Source organism: Marmota flaviventris, chromosome 18, assembly GCF_047511675.1.
Source record: "Marmota flaviventris isolate mMarFla1 chromosome 18, mMarFla1.hap1, whole genome shotgun sequence".
In the NCBI taxonomy this organism is placed as follows: domain Eukaryota; kingdom Metazoa; phylum Chordata; class Mammalia; order Rodentia; family Sciuridae; genus Marmota; species Marmota flaviventris.
The window spans coordinates 2,580,426-2,600,885 of record NC_092515.1 but is presented as its reverse complement, the minus strand read 5'-3'; the positions used below and the strand labels follow the sequence as shown (position 1 = coordinate 2,600,885).

The following is a 20,460-nucleotide window of genomic DNA, read 5'->3' as shown; positions in this document are numbered from 1 at the left end:
TATTTGACAAATCATAGTATGAAAACAAAATGCAGTCAAAAACCAAGTTTTTAATCTGGGAAACTCTGTGTGATACATACAGCAAAGAAATACATTATTCTCAACACATGAATATCATCTGCAAAAACTTCTATAGACAACAAAAAGCTCGATTTAAAAATTAGCGACTGAAGCAGGGCGCGGTGGAGCCTATAATCCCAGTGGCTCAGGAAGCTGAGGCAGGAGGATCAAAAGTTCAAAGCCAGCCTCAGCAAAAGTGAAGTGCTAAGCAGCTCGGTGAGACCCTGTCTCTAAATAAAATACAAAATAGAGCTGGGGATGTGGGTCAGCGGTTGAGCGCCTTGAGTTCAATCCCTGGTACCAAAAAGAATAAAAAAGTTAAAACAAAATTAGTAACTGAGACGAACATTCATGAAACAGAACTCCCAACACCATAAACAGGAGACACGTGAAGCAACCAGCAGCTCCACTACTAGCTATGAAATTAGAAACGGGTCCTGTCCTGGGCTGCCCAGGAGCTGCAGGAAGAGCATCCAACACACAGTCCAGAGGCTAGAACCACATCCTTTGAAAAAACGTACCCACTGATACAGGAGAAAATCAAAACTGTGTAGACCCCCCCCCCCCCCGCAATCCTGCTTTGGGGAATCAATTTCCAGAAAAAGCAGCACGCGCACCTAAGGATGTGCATCAGCAGCTGCTGGCGGCGACACTACTTTGACCTGCACAGCAAGGCTCTCTGAAGAAAGCGCTTCAGGGGAAGCTGGTGTCGGACAACCACAGCAGAGGGCCCAAAGGCAAGGGGGGTCCAGGATCAAGGGCCTGGCTGGCCAGGACCTTCCTGTCTTGCTACTCACCCCCCGCAGGGACCTCAGTGGCCTCTTCAAGCAAAAGGGTCTCACAAAGCCGAGACACTCACCTCGGGTCTGACAGGTGCTCTGGGTTAGACCCGCACACAGGGAGCGGGAAAGGCGCTCAACGCACGGAGTCCGGCTCTCGGTGCGGGGACCGCAGGGGGGACGCGGGCGGAGGACGCACGACTCAGTAGGAGCTCTGCCACTTTCCCCATAAATCTGAATAATTATTCCGACGCAAGAAGTCCGGTAAAGTCGGGGTGGCATCTGCCGTGCTAATGCTAACGACAGGACGCGAAGCCTCGAAACGGGATGGCGGGCCGCCGCGGGGCGCCCTCGACCGGGGGGCTGCCCGGCCGCCGGGGACCCAGCCCCGACGCCCGGCGGCCGACTCCCCCGGAGCGCCGTCCCGCGCCCCCTTCCGGGTGGAGGCTGCCCTCGCACCCTTCCCCCGAGCCCATCCCCGTCTCCCGGGCTCCCACGTCACTGTGCTGTGAATAGTCTCACAGACCTCGTCACTCCGGTCTACTCCTCAGGGAAAACAATGGCTACCACAGGCGGAGTCAAAAAAAAAAAAAGGCTGCGTGCCAGAGTGACGGGCCGGGAAACTCGGCCGCGATTGTTCCCTCGGGGCCACCGTCCCCGCCCAGACTTCCGGCCTGCCGGTCCCAGCCCCCTCGTGCTTGCGTAGGCGGGAGGGCGGGCTCAAGCCCACTGGTGGTGGCCATTGGCTATTCAGGGAAGGGGGCGGGGCGAAGCCGCCGCATGACGTCAGGACGCCACGGTCAAGACGTCGAAGCCAAAGAAGACAGAAGCCAGCCGGGTGGCCGAGCGTTGTCGCGGCCGTAGTGCTACCGCCTTGGGCCGCTGCTGACGAGTCCCGGGAGCGAACGGTCCTGGTTGGTGTGGGGAGCGGTGGGAGGGCGGGGACGTTTTCCCTTTGGCTCTGCGCCCCGCGCCCCTGCGGCCTTCTTGGCCGTCGGGCCAACGGACGCCGCGCGAGCGTCGGCAGGGTGTGGCGGCGGCGGGCACTGCGCTTGCGCGCCGCGGGGGTGGGGACTCGCGGAGGCCCCGGGCGCGTGCGCGTCGAATGCGGCGGCCCCAGGCCCTTTGACGGCTGCCGCGCTGCGGGCGACGTTTCCCGGGCAAAGGCGGCGTCCTTCGCCCTCGCAGCTTGCGGGACCGCCAGGTGCCACCAGCGTCATCGCCGGCCTCGCGTCTGCCCCGCACTGTAGCCCGTCTCCAGACCCCAGCCCTCACCCCGATCTACCTCCTCTGCAGTGTCCCACCTGCTTCCACGCAGGTTCTGGGTTTTTTTAATGGCTTCGCCTTTGTAGGACTTTACTCAGCTCCAGGCTCCTGTTTCCGATCCTTCAACTTCTTGTAAGACGGGGTGTCTGATGGGATTCATCTTAGTAGTCAGTTAACCCCTCCAGGAGTTCAGGCCCCTTAGTCCTTGTTTCTTTACTTTTCTCCCGGTATTTCCCACCCGACTCTTAACGATTTTCTTAATATGTTTGGGGCCTCTTTAGTGTTCTCAAAGCATGTCCAGATCCCAACCAAGGGGATCACCCCTTCCGGCCCACGCCTACTCCTGCTTCTAGAAACCTCCAGTGCTGGTCTCTTCTCTGCCCTCAGGGCACCTTCAGAGATCAGCCTTTAGGTGCTTCCTGACAATCTGTTTCCTTACGTTGCGGTCGGTCCCCTATGGCATCCTTAGTCTCTGCACGCTTTTCAGGGGAACTTCCAGGAATCATCTTCTCCTTTAGAAATTTCCTCCATTCTCCTGTGTTCTCCCAGGTCCAGGTGCTCCCTCTTTGCAGTGCCCTGAAAGGCTTCCCTCTTTCCAACCTTCTGAGCCTTAGGGTCTCTCAAGCTTTGCTTGTTGGAGTATTCTCCTCCTCCTGTTTCCTCTCAGAACATGTATTCTCTGGAATTCTTTTCAGATCCCCTACCCTTGGCTGAGGTCCCCCATCCCTCCTTTGGGCTTCCCCCTGCCTGTCTCAGGGTTTCCCTCACATCCCCCTTTCCTAATGTGGACTTCAGGCCTTTTTCCTTGGGGGGAACTTCCTTGTTTTCCACCTGGAGCACTCCAGAGAGGCCAGAGCCTTCCGCTCATACTCTAGCTCCTCCATTCCATACCCAGAGTCCCCCTCACATTCTTTACCCCAGTGGTTCCTTCTTTCTCAGATTCCCCTTTTCTGCGTGATTTCTCACGGGGTTCACCTACTTTTCTTGCTCATTTTATGACATGTTTCTTGCTGTTTCTTGAATCTCCCAATTCATTCTTTCTCTCATAGATAGTGAAAAAGCAGTCTGGCTCCCGAGGTCCACCCCTTATACCCCAAGGTCCAGATGGCGGCCAACGTGGGTGATCAACGTAGCACGGATTGGTTAGTGGGGTAGAGGGACAGAGGCCAGCGGGGAGGGACAATGGAAGCAAGGCTCAGGGGTGTCTCCTTGGGTGGGATCTTATACAGCCTGAGGAAAGTGGTATAGCAGTTCCTGGGGTTGGGGTAGGGCACTTCTAGCCCCAAACACAAAGGGACACTACACTCTGGGTTGTAGTGTGGCAAGGCAAGTCTTCCCCTCTGCGCCTTCATTTCAGAGAACTGTTAATTCTTCCAAGTAACTGTAGGGAGGAGGCAGCCTCTGACACTTAGTACGCAGTCATTGACCTTCTGTTAATTGCTTGTTTTTTTTTTTGTTGTTGTTTGTTTTCCAAAAAGCCTTATAACCTGCTGATCATGAGTAGTGTTAGACAGAATCCATCGATTCATAAAACACTGAGGCCTACTAGGTACAAGGCCTATGTTAAATTCTATGATACTGGCTACCCTTTTGTTTAAAAAGCTGTGTGCAAGACCCAGATTAGGCACCTTAAGCAGATGATTGCCTTTCATCCTTCACAGAGATCCCTGAAGCAAAAGCTGGTTATACTCATAATGTAATTAGAAAATTTAGGGAGCTTAGATATGGGATCCAGGGCCTGTTGTTTGCCCCCTGTCATCTTGTCCAGTTGTGTGCAGTGGGAAAACAAACTGATTCAATGTCCTCTCTCTGTAGGTCCTCTCAATACAGCATGGTGGCTGGCGCCAACAGAGAGAATGGCATGGACACCCCCATGCATGAGAACCCAGAGTGGGAGAAGGCCCGCCAGGCCCTGGCTAGCATCAGCAAAGCAGGAGCTGCCGGCAGCTCCAAGGCCAGCAGCAATGGGCCTGTGGCCAGTGCACAAGTGAGAAGCCACATGCCTGGGAACCCCGTGGGGTTTGCTGTGGGAGGGCCTCTGCCTGGTTTCCACCTGTAGCACTTGGATGGGGTACCCTGAGGGGGCAAAACAGGTGTTTTTCTGTTATCCACATCAGCTGAGGGGGGAAAGGTCTATTTCCTTGAGGCAGCCAGAGCCTGATGTTGCCCTGAAGAGGGAAGTCCTGCTCCTGGTTCAAAGGTGCCAAGTCTGAGAGCAGAGATAAGTTCTCTTTACAGAGATGGGCTTAGTTCCCTCCTTGGCATACACCCATCAGTAAAGAGGCCCGGCTTCCTGGGAGCCATGGTGCCTATGGGCTCCTGCTGCCCAGTGCTCACGGCATGGTGCTCCTGTTTTGCAGTACGTGTCTCAGGCAGAAGCCTCGGCTTTGCAGCAACAGCAGTACTACCAGTGGTACCAGCAATACAACTATGCCTACCCCTACAGCTACTACTATCCCATGGTGAGTGCCCTCTGCAGGGCAGGGCACCTCGTTGTGGGCAAGGGGGGGTTGATAGAGTGGAGAGAACAGGCATGCTGCCCGAAACCCACTAGCTCACAGCCCATGAGGCAAGCCCTGTATGGCCCTCAAGGCCTGCAGGCTCCTGCGTGCCTGGTTCTGACCTCTCCCCTCTTCGAGTTCTGCTTATTGCTGTGAGACCTTGACACGAGCACACACCAAGTCCACCCATGCTTTGCTTTGCTGTAGCTCTCTCCTCTGTGCTTTTCCTGAGGAGGTCTCTGCTTGGGAAGTGTCCTCAGAGAGCTGCTCCCTGCCAGACCATTACCTAGAGCAGGGTTCGCACCTGGGTTGCTTTTCTTTACTCTGTTTTCCTTCGTGATACTACACAGAACATGCTTCGTGTCTGCACCTATCGCTGTGCATGTGTTTAGCACAGGGTTTGTTATAAAGCATGGGTTTTTGCTTTTTATTTCTTTGTCACGGGATTTAGGATTGAGTTGGCAGTGGTGTTTGTTGAATGGAGCTTGTAAGAACTGTCATAAGTGGGACGTGGGATCAAAAGAGGTTTAACTTTTCCTTTGTTTCTTTGACGTATGAGGAAGGATTTGGTGTGTTTGTATAGTGGATAGAACAAGGGTGAGAGATGAGTAGAGAGGCTTAGATTGTGCACAGTTCCCAGCAGACAGGCGGACAAGGACAGCTTGCCATTAACCCTTCCTCCTGTGCCTTTGGCAGAGCATGTACCAGAGCTACGGCTCCCCCTCTCAGTATGGGATGGCCAGCTCCTATGGCTCAGCCACGCCCCAGCAGCCATCGGCACCCCAGCACCAAGGGACTCTGAACCAGGTAACACCATGCCTGGCCAGCTGCCAGGCCGGCTAGAGGAGGGATGTCAGTTTTGAGGGGCCAGCAGTAAAGAGTCTTCTGCTATTTAGGCTGTTCACCATTTCTCTTTTTTTTTTTTTTTGCTGCCACTCAACTCCTGATCTAAGAAGGAGGAGAGCAAAGCATAATTTTGAAATTAGGGTGGGTGTAGGGCTTGGGCAAGGCCAGGGGCTGCAGCATTGGAAGAGGGTGGGAGCTATTTGTCATGTGGCGCCTGTCTTCCCTTTTTCCCAACATGCGTGCACACGCCTGCACACACAGATCTGCATTCTGGCTTTGCATTTAATGTGCAGCTTGGAGGGATGGTGCATGGGAGCCAGATAAACCTTGGTTTGACTCTGGCTCTCTCACCCCCATATGATTTCTTAGAAGCCTTGTGACTCTCATGTCTCAGTCAGCTGTTTGAGGTAGGGAGGGTTCCTGGGAATACTGGTAGTCAAATGGGTCTTAGTTGTGCGAGGTCAGAGACCAGGAGAATGGGGGCTTCCAGTGGCTGTTAATGCTGGGGACTCGCTCTTCAGAGTAGGAACGCTGACAGCTGCCACCCAACAGCTGGGGCCCTAGACACTTGCTCAGGCTCTCCCTCTTCTCAGTCTCCCAGCCGCACCAAGGGTGGTTAGTCAGAGCACTCACCCCAGGAGTCACTGGGGATGCGGACTGAGCGCTGAGTTCAGCGAGGGCCCCAGAGTGCCCTCACCTTCAGTTCCTGCTTCCTTCTGCAGCCCCCAGTCCCTGGCATGGACGAAAGCATGGCTTATCAGGCCTCTCCACAGCAGCTGCCTGCAGCCCAGCCCCCTCAGCCCTCCAACCCCCCACATGGGGCCCATTCTCTGAGTAGTGGGCCTCAGCCTGGAACAGCTCCAGCCACACAGCACAGCCAGGCGGGGCCCCCTGCAGGCCAGGCCTATGGGCCACATACCTACAGTGAGCCTACTAAGCCCAAGAAGGGCCAGCAGCTATGGAACCGCATGAAGCGTAAGTTGGCAAAGCTGTGGGAAGTCTGAGGGTGGCGGGTAGGGACCCTCCTAGAGCTCTGAGCTCCTGGGTGTGAGATGCATAGGGTGCCCCTTGTCTGGGTGTCAGGGTGGTCCTGAGGCTGGGGGGAGCTGCTCCACAACTAGGTGTGTGTGCTTTTCCTGGGCCTTTCTCTGGAGTGTGACCTCTCCAGTTCCCGAATGCCTGGTTCCTTTTGCTGTTGACACTTCTGCATTCCGGGGGAGCCCCAGGAGTGTCTGGGAGGAAGGGCCTAACCCTAGTGTCTGCCACCTTCACAGCAGCCCCTGGGACTGGAGGTCTCAAGTTCAACATTCAGAAGCGGCCCTTTGCTGTCACCAGCCAAAGCTTTGGCTCCAGCACAGAGGGCCAGCACAGCAGCTTTGGGCCCCAGCCCAATCCGGAGAAGGCCCAGAACCACAGGTGACGGTCACCTCTTTCCCATGCCTGCCTCTGTGCTGTATGCAGTCTGTGCTCTGGCAAGCTCCCTCCCAGAGGCCGTTTGCTCCTCCAGAGGGGGGAAGCTTCATTCCTGGGGTTGCCCCAAGCACTAAGTGAGGCAGGGAAGGAATACTCAGGTTGTATCTGGCTCACTTGCCAGCTGAGTGGCCACATGAGGGTCTGCTTGGGTTTCGGGTCCTCCTGGCTGAGGGTCCTGGTCTGCCTTCCCCATAGCGGGCCTTCCACCCGTGGGAACCTATCTGGGAAGCCTGACGATTGGCCCCAGGACATGAAGGAGTATGTGGAGCGATGCTTCACTGCTTGCGAGTCCGAGGAGGACAAAGACCGGACAGAAAAGCTGCTCAAGGAGGTGCTGCAGGCCCGGTTGCAGGATGGCTCAGCCTACACCATTGACTGGAGCCGGGAGCCGCTGCCTGGGTCAGTCTGGGTGGGAGGGTGGTACTGCAGGGGCAGAGCTCCCAAGTACTGGGCTGGAGACCTGGGCCCAGGAGCCAGCAGCTCCAGAGAGAAATGAGCCAGAAAGCTGCAGCCCGGGGCATGAAGTCCTGGGTTGGAGGGTGTAGTGTGGTAGTGGCCAGGAGGCCACGGTCGGGGTCCCAGGGTGGGGAGAGCTGTGGGCTGGGGTGACATGCACTGCTTGGTGGTTAAGAGCACAGCCTGGACACAAAGAACCTTGGGCTTGCTCCCTTTCCTGCACCACGGCATCCACATGGCCTGGGTAAGTGCCTTTCCTGTGAGGTGGTGCCCTGGGCTGGGGGAGCGGTCTGTGATGTGCTGGTTGGCTGCCAGGTTGGTGATGCCCTGCCCTGCTGTATCCTCAGGCTGACCAGGGAGCCTGTGCCTGAGAGCCCCAAGAAGAAGCGGTGGGAGGCCCCTAGCAGCCTTCACCCTCCCAGGGGGGCAGGATCAGTGACCAGGGGCGGGGGTGCCCAGTCCCAGCGAGGGACGCCAGGGGCCGGGGGTGCTGGCCGAGCCCGGGGCAGCAGCTTCGCCAAGTTCGGCAACCGTAATGTCTTCATGAAGGACAACAGCTCTTCCTCCAGCACGGACTCCCGCTCCCGCTCCTCCTCTAGGTCCCCCACCCGCCACTTCCGGAGAAGGTGCGCAGCCTTGGGTTGGAGGGTGGCTGGGAAGGACTGTTCGAGGCGTGACCCGCCTGCTTCCTTGTGCAGTGACTCCCACTCGGACTCTGACAGCTCCTATTCGGGCAATGAGTGTCACCCTGTGGGCCGCAGGAACCCACCCCCCAAGGGCCGGGGAGGTCGGGGGGCCCACATGGACCGGGGCCGAGGCAGGGCGCAGCGTGGGAAGAGGTAAGGCTTTGGGTGGTGGGGCTATGTCCCAGGCCTGGGCTTCCAGGTGGCCAGGGGTGCCTGGCTCCTTCACCCGCCTGGTCTCTTCCCAGGCATGATCTGGCTCCTAGCAAGCGAAGCCGCAAAAAGATGGCAGCGCCGGAGTGCGAGGACCCAGAGCGCGAGCTGAAGAAGCAGAAGCGGGCAGCCCGCTTTCAGCACGGCCACTCCCGCCGCCTGCGCCTTGAGCCCCTGGTGCTGCAGATGAGCAGCCTGGAGAGCAGCGGGGCTGACCCTGACTGGCAGGAGCTGCAGATCGTGGGCACCTGCCCTGATATCACCAAGCACTACCTGCGTCTCACCTGCGCCCCTGACCCTTCCACCGTGCGCCCTGTGGCAGTAAGTCCCCAGCAGGGCAGGTCTGCCCCATGAAGTGCTGGCACCAGGCCTGGGGGGCCAACCCCAGGAGGGTGGCAGAGGACGTGGGCCGGGCTGTGTGGGTGTGGCCCAGGCCCTGCGGGTCGCCACACTGGCAGATTGTTGTCCAGGAGAACTCACGGCAGACCTGTGCCTGGGCTCCTGCCGTTGAGGACTCACAGCCTTGCCAGAGGACTACTTGGCCTCCCTGCGCCTTGGCCCCCTCCCTGTGCGTCAGAGAGTACAGTCTGTCCCATGCACGTAGTGGAGCTGGGTGGCCACAGGAGAAGGCACTTAGGCCCTGTGTGTGCAGGAGCCGAGGGGTGGTCTGTGTTGGCGTGTGTACGTCTTTGCTCATTTGCGGTGCAGTGGAGTCACTAGCATGGGTTTGATGTTCTGTCGCACAAGTGGAAGGGGGATGGCCTGGACATGTCTGCGCCATCCCTTCTTGAGTTTGGATTCGATTCCCTGCTAGGTTTTGAAAAAGTCGCTGTGCATGGTGAAGTCCCACTGGAAGGAGAAGCAGGATTACGCCTTTGCCTGTGAGCAGATGAAGTCCATCCGGCAGGACTTGACGGTGAGGTGGACACTGGGAGGGACCCTGTGTAGGCTGCCCTGCCGATTCTCCCTGCCCCGTGCAACTCCTGCTCTCCCCCTGGCCCAGGTGCAAGGCATCCGCACAGAGTTCACGGTGGAGGTATATGAGACCCATGCCCGCATTGCCTTGGAGAAGGTGGGTGATTGGTGAAGGCCTACCGCTTCCTCCCTAGCAGCTAGCTGTTTGCACCTGCCTGGGCCTTACCATGCTCCTCCATGCCCCTGCCCTCAGGGTGACCACGAAGAGTTTAACCAGTGCCAGACACAGCTCAAGTCGTTGTATGCTGAGAACTTGCCAGGCAACGTGGGCGAGTTTACTGCCTACAGGATCCTCTACTACATCTTCACCAAGAACTCTGGAGGTGGGAGCGCAGCCCCAGGTGGGAGGACACCGCGCGCAGGTGGTGCCCTGCCACCTGACATGTGTGTCTTCGGCCCAGACATCACCACAGAGCTGGCGTACCTCACACGGGAGCTGAAGGCAGACCCTTGTGTGGCCCACGCGTTGGCGTTGCGGGCAGCATGGGCCCTGGGCAACTACCACCGCTTCTTCCGGCTCTACTGCCATGCACCCTGCATGTCTGGCTACCTCGTGGACAAGTTTGCAGACCGGGAGCGCAGGGCTGCCCTCAAGGCAATGATCAAAACGTACGTGGCGCTGTGCTCTCCTGCCCTCTGTACTGTGGCCTTGCCAGGCCAATGCCCTCCACTCGCCCCTGGCCTTCCACTCCCATCTGCTACTCATCTCCCCACCCTCCTGTACTCACCTCATTGCTTTCCTCCTCACACCGCAGTCCTTGGCCCTCTTCTGTCTCTTCTCCACCTCTTACCTCAATACTCCCAGCTCTCTTTCCCACTCTCTGTGTCTTTCTTTCTCTCCTGTTCATGTCACCATGGACCTGGTCATCCTCACTTCTCTCCGGGTTCTTGGCACCCCTTCCAGGGCCTCTGCCCACCCATTGTACTCCTTACTTGCTCCTGGCCTAGAGATGAACTGGGGCGGGGGGGGGGGGGGTGCTGGGGGCCTCTCTTCCACTGAGACAGGTCCTGCTTCTACTCAGCTTCTTTGGGAATGCCAGACGTGTTGGAGGATAGGTGTGGTGAGGGCCAGCCACACTGGGGTGCTGCCGAAAGGCCTCGGTTGGGCAGGTCTTGCTGACAGAGTGTGTGCCTTACTCTTTTGGCCTGGGGAAGCCATGTTTGACTCATGTGTAGACTCCCTGTTCTCAGTTGGAGTTGAGATGCCCCCAGGGGACATTGGGCACCATCAGGAGACATTTCTGATTGTCACACTAAGGAGGATGCACCTGGCATCTGGGGGAACAGAGGCCAGGGGAGGATGCTCCGCATTTTGGTGTACAGGATACCCTGCAGTCATCCAGGCCCAGTGTCAGTCTTGCCTCAGGTTGAGGAGTCCTGGTCTGGCAGCCTGAACACCAGGCAAGGTAGTCTGGCCTTCCTCACGAAGGCAACAGGGTGGCAACTAGGATGGCTCGGAGTAAGGGGCGCACCATCAGCTTGAAGTTCAGGAAACCCATTCTGGGATCTAGTTCCAGTCAAGCCTGCGTAAGGGAGAGGCTGAGCCACAATAGGGACTGTGGGCACCATGCCAGGGATGTGGTCACTAGCTGGGGAGGGAGTCAGGGGGCAGTGGGCTGCTCAGCCCCGTGTGGCCTGATGGGCCCCTTGGTGGGCAGCCCTTGAGCTGTACTGCTGCACACGGGGTGTGATTGGCAAGTGATTGTTTCCTTATTAATTTATAGATACTCAGCCATGGCCATGGCAGCATAACCAGGAATGGCCCTTGTAGGTGGGGCTCTGGCCTATGGTTGACCTTATTCTCTCAGCGCCTTCCCCCTGTGAAGTTGGCACAGCTCTTCCTGGCAGGCAGACCTCAGAGCCATGTCCCTGCAGGGACTGGGAGGTCAGCTCAGGTGGCAGATGAGCAGGCTGTCCTGTCCTAGGGCCACAGGAAGCAGGGCTTTGCAGGCAGACCCTTTTCCAATATGTAGTGCCTCTGGCTCACTTGGTGCTGCTTCCTGTGCCTGTCAGGCAGAGTGACAGTCTGTAGAGCTCACAGGCAGCTCTGGACAGCTGTTTCCTGGCACTGTAACACATGTACAATGAGTAGTGTAGCATAATTGGAACCAAAAGTCATTATGTTAGGGGTCTGTGGATGAGTGTTGGCCAAGCACCTGTGCCCAGCTTCCGGGGGCACTCTGACCCATAGGGCAGCAGCAAGGGCTCCCCAGGTAGCACTGTTGGCCCTCCCATGCCCACGCACTACTCCCTGTCTGGCTCTTGCCCCTCAGCCAGTGGAGGAGCCAGCTGGGCCCTTCCCCTCCTGTCCCCTCTCCTTCCTGGACAGGTAAGTGAGGGCAAGGGGGGGCACACTGGGGACTGGGGTCACCAGCCTCACCCCAGGTTCCCCCAAGCCCCAGTGGGGGGGGGGAGGCTGGGAGGTGCAGGGGGAGCCAGCAGGGATTGTGCCGAGGAACAACACTCTGGGTGCCCGGCTGGGGGCACCCGCTCCCTGCCTGTGGGGCCCTCCCTGCCCACTCGCCCGCGGCCTCATCACTCTCTCCTCTTGTCTCGTAGCTTCCGCCCTGCGCTGCCAGTCTCCTACCTGCAGGCCGAGCTGGCCTTCGAGGGCGAGGCCGCCTGCCGGGCCTTCCTAGAGCCCCTGGGCCTGGCCTACACGGGCCCGGACAACTCCAGCATCGACTGTCGCCTCAGCCTGGCGCAGCTGCCAGCCTTCTGAGCACCCAGCGAGGATGGGGCGGGGGCAGGGGCTGGGGCCCCCAGTGCCACCTTTGCGGATTTTGTTTTTGAGCCATGGACTTGGGTTGTAAATTAATTTGTGGGGAGTGGGCTCCAGGAAGAGCCGCCGTCCCTGCCCCCGTTTCCCACCGGGGAGTCTGTACAGAGATTTTTCTACATTTTTATTTTTTGCCTCAGAGGGACGGGTTGGGGAGGGGGGGCCATGGAGGTTGGGGACATGGTCTGCAGGCTTGTCTGTCCCCTTTTCACCTCCACTAATGCTGTCTCAGTGTTTTTTCTCTCTCTCTTTCGAGCTTCTACTCCGGTACCCGACCTGGCGCGCTGGCCCATCCCATGCCGGGGGGCCAGCGGAAAGAAGACAGGCCGTCCAGCCCGCGCCCGCCTGCAGTGGGGTCACCAGCATACCAGCCCACGCCCGCTGCCTCGTCTGCCTCTTCACAGACTCTTGTTGCCCAGCCCTCTGGGGCCTCAGTGTTTTGGGGTGAGGGGAGCTGCTTAGAGACTATGCCCCGCCCTTGGCCCCTCACCCCAGAAATGCCAACGCCATCATCTCCTCCACCACCACCACCAGACCAGCGCCACCACACCGCACTGAGGACTCCGGAGGCCATCGCGGGACCTGCCGGCCGGGCCGCCTCGTCTCAAGTTGTATTAAGTTGTCTCCGTGTCCCCTCCTTCCTCGCCCCCAATGTTTCTTCTGATTTTTTTTTCCCTTTCCCTCCCCTCCTGCTCCCAGTCCTCCCTGGCTCAGCACAGGTAAACCGGTCACCCTCCCTCCCTCCCGCCTTCATGGATCACCAGCTCACGTCATGTTTCCTTCTCTTTTCTTTGTGTGTGTGTTTATTTAAGTTATTTTTTCTTCTTCCTCCCCTTTTCTTTTCGGTCCTCCCTTCCTCTTCTGCCATGTAACTGGAGGATGTGCTATGAGTTTGCAAACAGCTGGACTGTCAGGCTGCTTTTTTTCCAGATGTCCCTCCTCTGCCTCCCTCCCCTCCTTCCCTTCCCTTCCCCTCCTTCATTCTTTCCTTGGAGCACTGAGCACCATTTGGAAGCTTGAGAGATACCAAAATTAAACAGAGAGAGAGAGCACAACCCCACAAGCACTGTCCTTTCTGCCTGGCCTGTGTCCCCCTTCACTGTGTGGCCCCAGGGGTATGTCAGCTAGGGACTGGTAGGTGCTACCTGCCTTCCCCATGCGGCACAGCCAGACTCGCCCCAGGGGCTGGCTCTGCAGCTCTTGGTCCAGGCTGAACCTGGGCTCTGGGAGGTGGACTTGGGAGCCATGGGGCACCTTGGCCAGGGTGAGGTGGGGATGTAATCCCCCTCGGGGCCACAGCACTCTCAGCCCCTCTGCCTCCAGCCTCTGGCTGAGCACGTGGGCCATGCCTTCCAGTGTGGGGGACGGTGGGGCACAAAGTACATGGTGGCTCAGGAGCAGTAAGTCTTTAAACTGAAGCTGCCGGGGCGCTTGAAGCCCTGGGGCCAAGAGGGCCCGTCTCAGAGCCCCGACTGCGGCTGCCTCCTCCCCTGGGCCTGCCAGCCGCAGAAGGGCCAGTGTCAGGTGCAGGGCATGTGTGGGCACCAGGAAGGCAGCACAGGACGGGTCGACTTGGACCAGGCGCTCCTGGGCTTTGGCTACTTCTGCCTGTAGCCCCAGATCGCTCATCATGAGGGCCACGAAATGTGTAGGGCGGGGTTGGCGAGGGGCCACAGCTCTAGCTGGCCAGTCCCTTTCACCGTCCTCTGGCCAGTCCTCTACACCCCACTCCATATCCATCTCCCCAACAGACATTCCTGGGGCTGCCGGCGACTGCACCTCCCTGCTTGGTAGCATTGTGGCTCCGAGGGGCGCTATTGCCTTCAACGCCCCTATTGCCCTCTCTGTTTCTGCGAGATGCCTCCTCGGGACTGATGGTCCCGCGTCGGTGGTCCCGCTCGGCCGCGGCTCCGTGGCTGTCTCGCACTCTCTTCCGGGTTCCTCCAGGTCGGATTCCCGGAGCTCCGTCCAGTCCGGGTTTCTGCTCGCTCCCTCGGGAGCAGCCTGGCTCTCCCGCCCCGCTGGGGCCTCGCAGGTTCTCTCGTGGTCCGGGGTCTCCTGTGCGTCCTCGCCATCAAGTGCGTCCAGGATGGTGGGGCCCCGGCCGGCCGCTGATCCCGAGCCGAAGACGAGGTCGGTGCGCGAGGCGCGGTCCCACACCAGGCGGCCGCGGAAGCGGAAGTAGCGCACGCGGTGCTGCGGCACGGCCAGCACGCCCGGCCCCAGCGCCGCCAGCGGCTCGTCCCAGCAGAAGGCGCTGAAGGGCTCCTCGCGCACACCCAGGAAGCGGTCGACGTAGCCCACCGAGAAGTCGGCGGGGTCGAGGCGCGGGTCCCAGCGGATGCGCTGGATGACGGCCGCGGCAGTGCGTAGCGGCGGCTTCTTGGTCCCCGTCTCCGGCTCTGCCCCGCGGCCAGGCGGCGCCTGGGCGCCGGGGTGCGGCTGGCGGCAGCGGGCGCCGAAGCGACAGCGGCCCTCCAGGAAGAAGCGGCAAGCTGGCGGGGATGCGGGGTCCTCGCTGGCGCCCTCCGGCAGCAGTCCTGGCTGCCCGGCCATCACTGTGGGTGCTGAGGTCTCAAGGGATCCCTGCTGGCACGGCGCCGCGCTGGAGTTTGGCTCTAGCCGCTGGCGACCGCACCACACCTGGTACCTTAGCCCCCGTTGTCCCGGGCACCTAGTCCTTCTGATTTACAGAGCTCCGCCCCCAGTTGGTTGATCAGCATGTCCCCGCCCCCTGGGAGGTTTTGGAGGGACTGGCCCCGCCCCCAGGGTGATTTACACTTGCCTCCCGTCTGGGGTTCCCTAAGCCTCCCGGCCCCGCCCCTAGGCCAGCGGTGGACACCCCTACTCCGACCCCCTGTGCCTCAGAGCCGGCCGGAGGGAGCCTGGCCCCACCCGCAGTTCAGCATTCGCAGGTGCAGTCTTGCGCCTCTGGGAACTCAAAGGTCCCCAGACGCCTACAGGCTCAGGCTGAACTTTGTGCCCAGACTTGGGCGACCCATCATTTGAGGACTTGGCCCTCTGCACCGGAACCACGCCCCTTGAGGCTCCAAAGGGGTTCCCAGTTGTTTCCCTCTGCGACCACTCCCAGAATAAATGGTGGCCCCACCCTGTAGGGGCCACCTGAGACGCTCGGGGCAAGGCCGCAGTGGCTGCCAGGCCTCGGTATTCTGCAGCCTCGCCGGGGCTGCGTCTGAGGCCCGGCACCTAGACCCGGGGGCAGTGTTTCTCGGTCAACATTTGATGAATGAAAGAGGCAGTAGGAGCGGCCGGTTCGCGCCCGGCTCCCTAAGGCCAGGAACGGCCTGGCCACGCCTCGGGGGCCCTTAAAGGAGCCGCATCTCACCCTTACTTGCCAATCATCGACCTAGTCTGGATGACAAGCACAACTCTCAAGTACTGGGGCCCCACAGTCTTTTCTTCTCCTCTCCCCTTACCCGCCAAAGTGAACAGACAGAGCCCGGGCGCAAACCTTAGCCGTTTTATGTGCGCAGAAGTGGGGTGCCGGTAGGGAGGGCGCGGGGAACCTGACGGCTACAGACCAATGACATCGTCCAGCTCGAGGTCGGCGTTGGGGCGGCAGCGGGCCCTGGGGTGCTGCGCCTCGAGACGCGCGTCCACGTCGGGCTTGGCGGCCGCGGCGCGCTCCGCGTCCATGACTCCCAGCACGGCGTCCAGCATGGAGGGGCCCAGGTCCAGGTGGAAGGACAGCAGCGGGTCGGCGGGAGCCGATGGGCGGGGGGCGGGCGCTGCGGGCTGCGGCACTGCGGCCGGCGTCGCGCTACGTGGGCTCCCCGCGGGCGGAGCGCAGGGTTCGGAGGGTGGTCCGCCGCCGTGGCGGCTCAGGAAGGAGGTGTCCCCGAAAGCGTCGCCGCCACGCCCCACGTGCAGTGTGTGCCGGAAGTCGCCGAGCGGCGCCGAGATGGACAGCGCGCCGCGCTCGGTCCTCTTCTTGGGCTGTGCGGGGCCCACCTGCTTCAGCACCGGCATCTGTGGGGTCACAGGCGGTCAGCGCCGCATCTCTGGGAGCCCTGCCCAGCCCTGCCCCGCAGCCGTGCGGTCCTCGCGAAGGATGCTCTTCGCTAGGACAGGGTGGTGGGGGGGTGATGATTCAGATTTTACAGGTGGGGAAACTGAGGCTCTGAGAGGTCCAAGGTCAGAGATACCTGGACTCAAATCTCAGATTCAGATTTAGGCCTGCCTTACTCCAAAACGCGCAAGGCGCTCTGCTGATTGTCCTGAGAACTGATATTAGAACTTTCCTGTAGGTCAGGCAGAAAGAAGCTCCTCCACATTCCCTGCACAACGCTTCCCAACCTGACAGGTAGAAACTCCAGCTAGATGAGTCTGGAGATTCCCCAGGACCCATCCTTGCAGACAGGCCCTACTTTGTCCACTAGGGAAGGCAGGTTTAGTGTACACACACACACACACACACACACACACACACACACACGACACACGAAGAGGCACAAAAGCCATAGCAAGTTCTAACTGGGGAGGTTTGGGGGTTGGGGGATGCTAATATTCGCACAGCGTTTTGTAATTTAAATGATGTGGTTTGAGAGACCATAACCTAACAATACAATCCTCATACTTTGTAAGAAACTAATAATGCGAACCCCTCTTGGGTTAAAAATGGCAGCACGACACATATTTGAAGCCAGCTGCTTGAGAACTGTAGACTAGGTGCACTCTTGCTCTTTGGGATTGGACAGCAAACGGAAGTGCAGCCAGCCTCCGCCATGTCCTGGAACTGGGCAGTTTTTTATGGAACTCCTGGGAAGGACTTTGTTTTCACAGTCACAGTTATTACGATGAAAAGCCTTTGTTGTTGTTTCAATCGAAGCCCTGCCCTTTGCCAACTATATGAATTGAGATCTATTAATCTTTCTGTTTTCCTATCTATAAAGTGGATGAAATAATACTGCTTTCCTTACAGAGCACATAGCAAAGCTCCATTAAATAAAACAATATTTATAATTGTGCCAGCTGTAACTGGGTGCAGCAATGACAGAGGCTGAGGCAGAGGACCCCAAGTTTAAGGCCAGCCTTAGCAACTTAGTCAGACCCTCACCTCAAAATAAATAAATAAAAATGAGAGCTCAGCAGTAGTGCATCCACTGGTTCAATCTCCAGTACTGGGGGGGGGGGGGGGCGGGGGGAGATGTTAGCCAGTTGGCAGAGCTAGTAGGCTAGTATTGGGGGAAAATGTTTCCCCAAACAAGTGTGAAACAGAGTGTAGAACAAAGATAAGACTTGGTAAAACCGAATGACCAAACAATGCAGCCAACATTGTTTTTAGTGACCAGGATTCTGGGGTATATCAGCAATAGTGTGGAAAAAAGCACAGCAGAAAGAACTTAAAATAGTTTAGATGGATGTATTCTAAGTACTGCCCTACACACACACACACACACACACGCACACACACACACACTTTGCATTTTTTTCCCTCTGGGGAAACCGGTCTTGATTTGCCATCTCCCCAGTATTTATCACATTTCTCCAACCTTAACCTACATGAATAAATACACCTTTATTGTAACCCAGCACGCAACCACTCTTCCCTCCTCCCCTAGAAAAGAAACAAAATCTTTATGAAATAAGGCAGTCCTTACATCATGGTAACTACTCTGATCCATTCTCTTTTAACATTTTATTTTTAAATGATCAACTCATTAAAGGATCTCCGTCCATAATTTAAAGGTCCTCTCTAGGTGCCAAGCAGTGCCCTTTATCTCAGCACTTGGCTCTGCATGAGTTGGGGGTGAAAGGTGGATCAGGAAGCCAGCCACCCGGGGTAGGCTGTGGCTGTGCCCAGGGCTGTGAAGCCCTGGGTAAACTGCTTAGCCTTTCCCACATCGTTTCCTCATCTGGGAAATGGAATGATACGAATATAATACTTCAGAGTCTTTTGGCAAGGATTGGTGAGATGCTGCCAATCCCAATCTGAGCGTAGTAGCAGCACTCAGTGAAATGTTTAAGAAAGGCTGAAGGGAGTCCACCTCGGGTCATTCCCCCAGGTCCCAGAGAAGGAAGCCAGCCAGAAGAGGACCCCTGACTTGCCTAAGCTCACAAAGCCAGCTCTGTGGGACTCCAGAGTCCTGCTAGGGCTCCTTCCACTGCCTGCTCCTCTTGAACTCACCACTCCCCTGCAGCTCCCTCTGCCCCCTTTTCAGGGCGCCCGTTGTCCTAGTGCCACACGGGGGCAAGGTAGCTGCCTTCCAGCACCGGGTAGCGCTTTAAGATGGTGGTTTCTGACATCATGCATGCTTGGCTCAGATTGTCATTTCCTTTTGGTGGCATCCTGAACAAGTTCCTCAGCCTAGCCCTGGGTTTACCCTCTGAAAACCAGGCACATCATGAAGCACACTGGCCACACTTGCCTTTTATTTCCAAGGCACTTATTCTAGATCAAGCACTGGTCTAAGTGTTTCACAGGATGAACTAATTCATTTAATCCTCAAAACAACCAACTAGGGGGAGACTGAGATTCTAACGTCCATTTTACAGAAGTGTGATGGCTGCAATACAGAGAGGCTGGGTATCTTGCCCTAGGTCACACAGGACTAAATGTTGCAGGGCAGATTTGGCGCCCAGGCAGATGAACTCCCGAGTCTAAGGATGATATCATATGCTTATAGCCACGGGGTTGTGCAATTGCCCGGGTTCAGTCTGATACAAACGCCAAGCATGCCCTTGCACCGTTAGATGTATGTGGTTTTCTTTTCTCTTTTTCATTTTAGATGAGGAAAGAGTTTTCCAATGCCACCTATTCTCCTAGCTAGCCCCGGAGACCCTGGGCAAGTCACTCCCTCCTCCCAGCCTGGGTGTCCTCTAGATCAAGGGCTCTAATCGCCCCCTAGCAGGGTTGTAGGGCTTCGGGCGATGAGGTCATGCTTGGAAAAAGTTCGTCACTGGCCACATCTCGTACAGAGGGGCTGTTGTTTGGGACACACCAAACAGGCCCAGAGCAGGCTTCCCAGGCTGCAGGCCCTCCACCGGCCGCCCCCTCTTTCCTGCCCCCCGCAGGGCCCGACCCAGCTGCAGGGGTGGAGGGCACCGCCGGCTCACCTCTGCCCAACAGGGCGGAAACCACCGGCTCCGGATCCCGCCGGACTGGTTCTCAGACCCGAGGGAGAGGCGGGAACAGGGGTGCGGCCGGTGGGGGACGGAGCCGAGACCCCGCACTCCGGGATTTCTGCGGGCCTCCCGGGCCTCCGAGGCCACGTGGCTGCTGCCGGGACTTCAGCCACAGCAGCCTCTGGCGGGCTGACCCTCTTCCCTCTAGTCGGGACCCGGGACCCCTGCCCACCATCGCCCCTTACCTCGTGGTTCTTTCTGAGCGGGGCAGGCGACAGCGGGGCTCGGGCTGGGACCCTCCCTGTATCAGAGTCCGCCTCCGCCTCGCCTCCTAGTCCCCCGCCCGCGCTTTCTTCCTTCTTCCTCGGGGCGGGATTTCACCTGGTGGAGGAAGTGTCACACTGAACCTGGAGAGGACTCAGGACCTCGGTGTCGGCTCCCACCTCCTAAGCCCCCCGCCCCCGCCCCCGCAGTCCCAGGTCCAGGAGACCCAGCCCCTGGCTTTCTTATTTCTCCTGTAGGGGAGGGGGCACTCCTCCCTCGGACCCAGGGTCCAGGCCCAGCCTCCTCCCCCAGACCCAGGGTCCAGGCCCAGCCTCCTCCCCCAGACCCAGGGTCCAGGCCCAGCCTCCTCCCCCAGACCCAGGGTCCAGGCCCAGCCTCCTCCCCCAGACCCAGGGGTCCAGGCCCAACCTCCTCTCTCAGACCCAGGGTCCAGCCCCAGCCTCCTCCCTCAGTCCCAGGGTCCAGGCCCAGCCTCCTCCCCTCAGACCCAGGGTCCAGGCCCAGCCTCCTCCCCTCAGACCCAGGGTCCAGGCCCAGCCTCCTCCCTCAGACCCAGGGTCCAGGCCCAGTCCTAGCCCACCCTAGCAAGCCCTGGCATAGGCTTTCTTCTTTACCTGCAGGAGAACCGTCAGCCCCTCTCGGGGGCCATGGAAGGAGTCCAAGCAGGAGCCAAGTCACACCTAGTTCTCCGTCTGGCTCTGTTCCTCGTTCCTGGGCAGAGAGGGTTAAGCCACAAGCCCCTCCCAGCGTTCCTTATCCCCAAAAAGTTTGCCTCCAGGATTTAAAGGACGAGGAAGCAGTGGTGCAAGAGCTGAGGCCCCTCCGCTGGCTCTGGGGCAGGAGGCCAGGCCTGGGTGTGCTCTACACGCAGAGGGCTGGGGGTGGATGCGCTGGGCCCTCCCCCTGCCCAGCTTGGAATTTCCTGACACTGGGGAAGTCTGGCTGTTTAGCAGTAATTTAGAGTAATTTCTTCCAGATTGCAGCTGGTGGGGGAGTGCCTGTGTGCAGATTGGGAGAGGGAGAGAGACGGAGAGAGAGTCACTAAGACCAGCAGGAGA

The 20,460-nt window shown here is 58.6% G+C and overlaps 3 protein-coding genes and 1 long non-coding RNA gene across 12 annotated transcripts; 1 reads left to right on the top strand and 3 right to left on the bottom strand.

The window, feature by feature from the left end:
- Positions 1–30: 30 nt before the first annotated feature.
- Positions 31–1,577, bottom strand: LOC114079835 (uncharacterized). Its single transcript, XR_011705314.1, has 2 exons — positions 920–1,577; positions 31–354 (listed from the first exon to the last, which is right to left on the bottom strand). It is a non-coding gene; the product is annotated as an uncharacterized lncRNA (long non-coding RNA).
- Positions 1,578–1,644: 67 nt separating this feature from the next.
- Positions 1,645–13,086, top strand: Leng8 (leukocyte receptor cluster member 8). Of its 9 annotated transcripts, XM_071604717.1 has the most exons (17): positions 1,645–1,753; positions 3,155–3,247; positions 3,921–4,092; positions 4,466–4,567; positions 5,303–5,413; positions 6,175–6,427; positions 6,727–6,868; positions 7,121–7,324; positions 7,557–7,625; positions 7,729–8,007; positions 8,080–8,220; positions 8,313–8,598; positions 9,092–9,193; positions 9,281–9,349; positions 9,446–9,575; positions 9,654–9,861; positions 11,812–13,086. In XM_071604717.1, exons 2-17 carry the CDS (start codon positions 3,210–3,212, stop codon positions 11,972–11,974), a joined length of 2,469 nt encoding a protein of 822 aa, XP_071460818.1. In that variant the 5' UTR covers positions 1,645–1,753; positions 3,155–3,209; the 3' UTR covers positions 11,975–13,086. The 9 variants fall into 9 exon arrangements, with proteins under 9 accessions (XP_071460818.1, XP_027777080.1, XP_071460815.1 ...); XM_027921279.3 differs by lacking the exon at positions 7,557–7,625; XM_071604714.1 differs by having other exon boundaries at positions 6,730–6,868; positions 9,654–11,851.
- Leng9 (leukocyte receptor cluster member 9) lies at positions 12,807–14,754 on the bottom strand. The gene has a single exon (XM_027921280.2). It carries the CDS (start codon positions 14,585–14,587, stop codon positions 13,064–13,066), a length of 1,524 nt encoding a protein of 507 aa, XP_027777081.2. The 5' UTR covers positions 14,588–14,754; the 3' UTR covers positions 12,807–13,063.
- Positions 14,755–15,497: 743 nt separating this feature from the next.
- Cdc42ep5 (CDC42 effector protein 5) lies at positions 15,498–20,218 on the bottom strand. The gene is made up of 3 exons (XM_027921283.2): positions 20,017–20,218; positions 19,363–19,498; positions 15,498–16,021 (listed from the first exon to the last, which is right to left on the bottom strand). The coding sequence occupies exon 3, from the start codon at positions 16,019–16,021 to the stop codon at positions 15,566–15,568; it is 456 nt and encodes a 151-aa protein (XP_027777084.1). The 5' UTR covers positions 19,363–19,498; positions 20,017–20,218; the 3' UTR covers positions 15,498–15,565.
- Positions 20,219–20,460: the final 242 nt, after the last annotated feature.